At 45.4% G+C, this 7,500-nt stretch overlaps 1 protein-coding gene across 2 annotated transcripts in view; it reads left to right on the plus strand.

The window, feature by feature from the left end:
• Window positions 1-7,500, plus strand: part of ctc1 (CTS telomere maintenance complex component 1) — a 37,027-nt gene that overhangs the window by 19,003 nt on the left and 10,524 nt on the right. For both annotated transcript variants that reach the window (XM_078245213.1, XM_078245212.1), the window contains exons 17-18: window positions 5,237-5,283; window positions 5,875-6,087. In XM_078245213.1, the coding sequence (XP_078101339.1) occupies window positions 5,237-5,283; window positions 5,875-6,087 (260 nt within the window). The remainder of the gene's footprint in view (window positions 1-5,236; window positions 5,284-5,874; window positions 6,088-7,500) is intronic.

Raw genomic sequence — 7,500 nt, forward strand, 5'->3', positions numbered from 1 at the left:
CGCTCCTATGTACACCCCGCACCCCCGCTCCTATGTACACCACGCACTCCTGCTCCTATGTACACCCCCGCACCCCCGCTCCTATGTACACCCCACTCCTATGTACACCCCCGCACCCCTCGCTCCTATGTACACCCCGCACTCCCCCGCTCCTATGTACACCCCACGCACCCCCGCTCCTATGTACACCCCGCACCCCCGCTCCTATGTACACCCCCGCTCCTATGTACACCCCACTCCTATGTACACCCCGCTCCTATGTACACCCCGCACCCCCGCTCCTATGTACACCCCCGCTCCTATGTACACCACGCACCCCCGCTCCTATGTACACCACGCACCCCCGCTCCTATGTACACCCCACTCCTATGTACACCCCGCACCCCCGCTCCTATGTACACCCCACTCCTATGTACACCCCCGCACTCTCTACTCCTATGTACACTCCCGCTCCTATGTACACCCCCGCACCCCTCGCTCCTATGTACACCCCACTCCTATGTACACCCCACTCCTATGTACACCCCGCACCCCCGCTCCTATGTACACCCCACTCCTATGTACACCCCGCACCCCCGCTCCTATGTACACCCCACTCCTATGTACACCACGCACCCCCGCTCCTATGTACACCACGCACCCCCCGCTCCTATGTACACTCCCACTCCTATGTACACCCCGCACTCCCACTCCTATGTACACCCCGCTCCTATGTACACCCCGCACCCCCGCTCCTATGTACACCCCCACTCCTATGTACACCCCACCTCCTATGTACACCCCGCACCCCGCTCCTATGTACACCCCCACTCCTATGTACACCCCGCACTCCCCGCTCCTATGTACACCCCACTCCTATGTACACCCCGCACCCCCGCTCCTATGTACACCACGCACCCCCGCTCCTATGTACACCCCCGCACTCCCTGCTCCTATGTACACCCCACTCCTATGTACACCCCGCACCCCCGCTCCTATGTACACCACGCACCCCCGCTCCTATGTACACCCCGCACCCCCGCTCCTATGTACACCCCCGCTCCTATGTACACCCCACTCCTATGTACACCACGCACTCGCTCCTATGTACACCACGCACTCCCCGCTCCTATGTACACCCCGCACTCCCGCTCCTATGTACACCCCGCACCCCCCGCTCCTATGTACACCCCCGCTCCTATGTACACCCTGCACCCCCCGCTCCTATGTACACCACGCACTCTCGCTCCTATGTACACCCCCGCACCCCCGCTCCTATGTACACCACGCACCCCGCCTCCTATGTACACCCTGCACCCCGCTCCTATGTACACCCCGCACCCTCGCTCCTATGTACACCCTGCACCCCCGCTCCTATGTACACCCCGCACCCCCGCTCCTATGTACACCATGCACCCCCGCTCCTATGTACACCATGCACCCCCGCTCCTATGTACACCATGCACCCCCGCTCCTTCAGCTGATTATGAAAAGTCATGAAATCGTAGCGCCGTCTGCTCTACTGAACTCAAGCAACTGCCATCTGCTCTCCCCCCCCAGGGTGAGCTCTCTCCCCCCAGGGTGAGCTCTCTCTCCCCAGGGTGAGCGCTCCCTGCCCCCCTCCCCCAGGGTGAGCTCTCCCCCCCAGGGTGAGCTCTTCCCCAGGGTGAGCTCCCCCCCCCCAGGGTAGCCTCTCCCCAGGGTGAGCTCCCCCCCAGGGTGAGCTCTCCCCCCCAGGGTGAGCTCTCTCCCCCTAGGGTGAGCTCTTCCCCCCCCCAGGGTAAGCTCTCTCCCCCCCTAGGGTGAGCTCTCTCCCCCCCTAGGGTGAGCTCTCTCCCCCCAGGGTGAGCAGAGCAACTGGAACAGTGACAGGACGTCATCACTCATGAAGTCATGGCAACCAAATGAACAACAGGGCGAGTACTACTTCACTCAGTAAGTGATAAACAGTGAGGAAAGCTGCGACATGAAATCCACACTCACGCCCGTGAAATATGACAGCTACAGTTTATCGGAAAATAGCGTTGTGATGAATTTACTGTCCCAGACCCCAATTTAATCAGACCCAGATGAGACAAGAAGTAACGTTAGCTAACGTTAGCCACGCTGCTGTGACGGCCCCTCTGACTCCCGCTGCAGGAGTCTGTGTGTATCCTCCGACACGCTGTAGTAACGTTACTGATTTAAAACTGTTTTCCAGGTTGGTGGGGGTGCATACCGCTCCAAACCAACATGAGAAACGTAGCTAGTAATGTTCACTCAGCGTTTAGTTTTGTTGTTAAACTGTGAGTAAAATGAGCGCTGACGTTAAATCACCCTACGGTACCGTCTATTTGCTGGATGGTTTCAAGCTAACGGTCGGTAGCTAACGTTAGCAGATAAGCCCACATATATATGTATCATAGTGTAGTGGCAGCAGCTGATATACTGTAGCTGAGTCGTAGTTTGGGCCAGTCCGGTTGTCTAATGCATTCCAATCTATATTCAGATTTCCCATGAAATAGATTTCATATTGAGTGACTGGATGAATGATGAGAGTGACTGGATGAATGATGAGAGTGACTGGATGAATGATGAGAGTGACTGGATGAATGATGAGAGTGACTGGATGAATGGATGAATGATGAGAGTGACAGGGTGAATGATGAGAGTGACTGGATGAATGATGAGAGTGACTGGGTGAATGATGAGAGTGACTGGATGAATGATGAGAGTGACTGGATGAATGATAACAGTGACTGGATGAATGATGAGAGTGACTGGGTGAATGATAACAGTGACTGGATGAATGATGAGAGTGACTGGATGAATGATGAGAGTGACTGGGTGAATGATGAGAGTGACAGGGTGAATGATAACAGTGACTGGGTGAATGATAACAGTGACTGGATGAATGATGAGAGTGACTGGGTGAATGATAACAGTGACTGGATGAATGATGAGAGTGACAGGGTGAATGATGAGAGTGACTGGATGAATGATGAGAGTGACAGGGTGAATGATGAGAGTGACTGGATGAATGATGAGAGTGACTGGGTGAATGATGAGAGTGACTGGATGAATGATAACAGTGACTGGATGAATGATGAGAGTGACTGGATGAATGATGAGAGTGACTGGATGAATGATGAGAGTGACTGGATGAATGATGAGAGTGACTGGATGAATGATGAGAGTGACTGGATGAATGATAACAGTGACTGGATGAATGATGAGAGTGACTGGGTGAATGATAACAGTGACTGGATGAATGATGAGAGTGACAGGATGAATGATGAGAGTGACAGGGTGAATGATGAGAGTGACTGGATGAATGATGAGAGTGACAGGGTGAATGATAACAGTGACTGGTTGAATGATGAGAGTGACAGGGTGAATGATGAGAGTGACTGGATGAATGATGAGAGTGACAGGGTGAATGATGAGAGTGACTGGATGAATGATGAGAGTGACTGGATGAATGATGAGAGTGACTGGATGAATGATAACAGTGACTGGATGAATGATGAGAGTGACAGGGTGAATGATAACAGTGACTGGTTGAATGATGAGAGTGACAGGATGAATGATGAGAGTGACTGGGTGAATGATGAGAGTGACAGGGTGAATGATAACAGTGACTGGGTGAATGATAACAGTGACTGGGTGAATGATGAGAGTGACAGGGTGAATGATAACAGTGACTGGGTGAATGATAACAGTGACTGGGTGAATGATGAGAGTGAAAGGGTGAATGATAACAGTGACTGGGTGAATGATGAGAGTGACAGGGTGAATGATGAGAGTGACAGGGTGAATGATAACAGTGACTGGGTGAATGATAACAGTGACTGGGTGAATGATGAGAGTGACTGGGTGAATGATAACAGTGACAGGGTGAATGATAACAGTGACTGGGTGAATGATAACAGTGACTGGGTGAATGATAACAGTGACTGGATGAATGATGAGAGTGACTGGATGAATGATGAGAGTGACTGGATGAATGATAACAGTGACTGGATGAATGATGAGAGTGACAGGGTGAATGATGAGAGTGACTGGATGAATGATGAGAGTGACAGGATGAATGATGAGAGTGACTGGATGAATGATGAGAGTGACTGGATGAATGATGAGAGTGACTGGATGAATGATAACAGTGACTGGATGAATGATGAGAGTGACTGGGTGAATGATAACAGTGACTGGATGAATGATGAGAGTGACAGGATGTATGATGAGAGTGACTGGGTGAATGATGAGAGTGACAGGGTGAATGATAACAGTGACTGGGTGAATGATAACAGTGACTGGATGAATGATGAGAGTGACAGGGTGAATGATAACAGTGACTGGTTGAATGATGAGAGTGACAGGGTGAATGATGAGAGTGACTGGATGAATGATGAGAGTGACAGGGTGAATGATGAGAGTGACTGGATGAATGATGAGAGTGACTGGATGAATGATGAGAGTGACTGGATGAATGATAACAGTGACTGGATGAATGATGAGAGTGACTGGGTGAATGATAACAGTGACTGGATGAATGATGAGAGTGACAGGATGAATGATGAGAGTGACTGGGTGAATGATGAGAGTGACAGGGTGAATGATAACAGTGACTGGGTGAATGATAACAGTGACTGGGTGAATGATAACAGTGACTGGGTGAATGATGAGAGTGACTGGATGAATGATGAGAGTGACAGGGTGAATGATAACAGTGACTGGTTGAATGATGAGAGTGACAGGATGAATGATGAGAGTGACTGGATGAATGATGAGAGTGACAGGGTGAATGATGAGAGTGACTGGATGAATGATGAGAGTGACTGGATGAATGATGAGAGTGACTGGATGAATGATAACAGTGACTGGGTGAATGATAACAGTGACTGGGTGAATGATAACAGTGACTGGATGAATGATGACAGTGACAGGATGAATGATGAGAGTGACTGGGTGAATGATGAGAGTGACAGGGTGAATGATAACAGTGACTGGGTGAATGATAACAGTGACTGGGTGAATGATAACAATGACTGGGTGAATGATAACAGTGACTGGGTGAATGATAACAGTGACTGGGTGAATGATAACAGTGACTGGGTGAATGATAACAGTGACTGGGTGAATGATAACAGTGACTGGCTGAATGACAGGTAGACAGGCAGGCAGACAGGCAGGCAGACAGGCAGACAGACAGACCTACTGTAGATGTTTTTATATAATACATGTTCTATAATAACTCTCTCTCTCTCTGTGTGTTCAGGCTCTCTCTCCCACCGTCCTGTCTGTCTCTGATGTGTTGGACTGCAGGTAAACTCATTTATTCATATTAACATCTACATGTAGACAGATATTTCCCTCCATTAGAAATACATTCTGTCCCAACAACCTCCATTTTACTAAATATGTCCGTCCACACTGGAGCTGGAGGTAGATGACAACGAAAACAACGTCAGTGATACTATCATAATATATAATAATGATCCAGCAGCTGTTTCTGGCTGAGGTGGATCAGAGACGCCTCCGTTGGTCCGTGACTGAGTTCAGGTGTAAAGTATAAAACCATGAACCAGCCGGTAGTAGTAGTTAGCTTCATGTTGCGTTCCTCGTGAAGGTTTAATCACTCAGGTTGATATGTATTATAATACCAGATTGATGGCCTGCCATCAGTGGGTGTGTCTGTTCCTGTCTTCTTGTTATTCAGGAGAAAGTGGCGGGTTAGAAGCTGCTTTCTCAAGTCTTTGTTTCAGTGACTAAAACTCTGAGAGGGCAGGACCTAGATTTAAATACATCTGGACACATGTAGACTCCATGGGTCTGTGTGTGTGTGTGTGTGTGTGTGTGTGTGTGTGTGTGTGTGTGTGTGTGTGTGTGTGTGTGTGTGTGTGTGTGTGTGTGTAGGTCAGAGCTGGTGTGTTTCCAGTCTCAGGTGTGTGAGAGGATAGGTCTGACCGACAGGACCGGGGGTTCTGCTGCAGGTGTGAGACTCTCAGTGTGTGACCAGACTGGGAGGAGTCTTCAGGTCTACCTGGACTTAAGCCACACCCCCTACCCACCTGGCCTATTGCCTGGCAACACACTGCTGCTGTCTGGTTTCCAGAGGAGAGTGTCCAGGTAAAACACACACACACACACACACACACACACACACACACACACACACACACTCCAGAGTCTGTCCACTTGTGTGTTTGGGTACAGTTGGTTCAAACAGCTGATGTGATCCATGCAGGAGAAAACATGAACTGGACTGCATTAAGACCAGAGTCCAGATGGACCACGCTTTGTGTTCAGTACTGATCAGACATCGTTTTATTATCATCATTAAAATATGAACTGGCTCGTTAACTCTCCTGTTGTCTATACCAGAACTATGACAACATATTTTTGAAAAAAGTCAACAAAATATGTTTTTAAACACTGAAAAAGTGACCAAAACGTTGTAAAAAAAACCCGCCAAAAAAGTGACAAAACAATTGGAATAAAATGGACAGAGACGTGGAGAAAAGTGGAGAAAAAGATCGACAAAATGTTGACGTGTCGACCCAGAAGACCCCAAAGTAGCAGGTTGCCAGGACGACAACAGGAGGCATCATGACATCTGATAGGCTGGAGCACATCAGGAACACACTCACAACTACGCTGTCATTCTGTTATACTTCATGTAAAAGACAGTTAGGAATGATTGCTCTCATTAGTTTTAAACTCATCAAGTAGTAATCCAACTTATATATATATATGCATGAAATGATTATGATTATTATTATTATTAAAGGTTTATTTAGATAGGGACAGATACAATAACTATAGATCAGCTGATGTATGGATCATAGTGGTTTTAGATGAACACTTTGTTTAAAAATACAAATACAGATTATAACATTATTATTAAAAATACGACAAGATGAAATAAAATGAAATGAAAAAGGAAAGCGAGTATACAGAGAGAGCACAGTGTTAAAATATAAATAAATATAAATATGAGAGTAAGATTGTTCCTGAATTAGATACAATTTGGTATTTTTCCATAATTTTGCCCGTTTACTGAAAAGGCAGTTTGGGCAAATGATGTTCAATGAAGCTCCTAATAATAATAAATATAATAATAATAATTATAATAATAATAATGAATATAATAATAATAATAAATATTATAATAATAAAAATTATAATATATAATAATAATGAATATAATAATAATAATGAATATTATAATAATAAAAATTATAATAATTATAATAATAATAATGAATATAATAATAATAATAATAATAAATATTATAATAATAAATATAATAATAATGAATGTAATAATAATAATAATAATAATAATAATAATAAATATTATAATAATAAATATAATAATAATGAATGTAATAATAATAATAATGACTGTAATAATAATAATAATGAATATAATAATAATAATAATGAATATAATAATAATAAATATAATAATAATGAATATAATAATAATAAATATAATAATAATACATATAATGATAATAATACTACTACTATAATAAT

Source organism: Sander vitreus, unplaced genomic scaffold (assembly GCF_031162955.1).
Source record: "Sander vitreus isolate 19-12246 unplaced genomic scaffold, sanVit1 ctg414_0, whole genome shotgun sequence".
Lineage (NCBI taxonomy): Eukaryota > Metazoa > Chordata > Actinopteri > Perciformes > Percidae > Sander > Sander vitreus.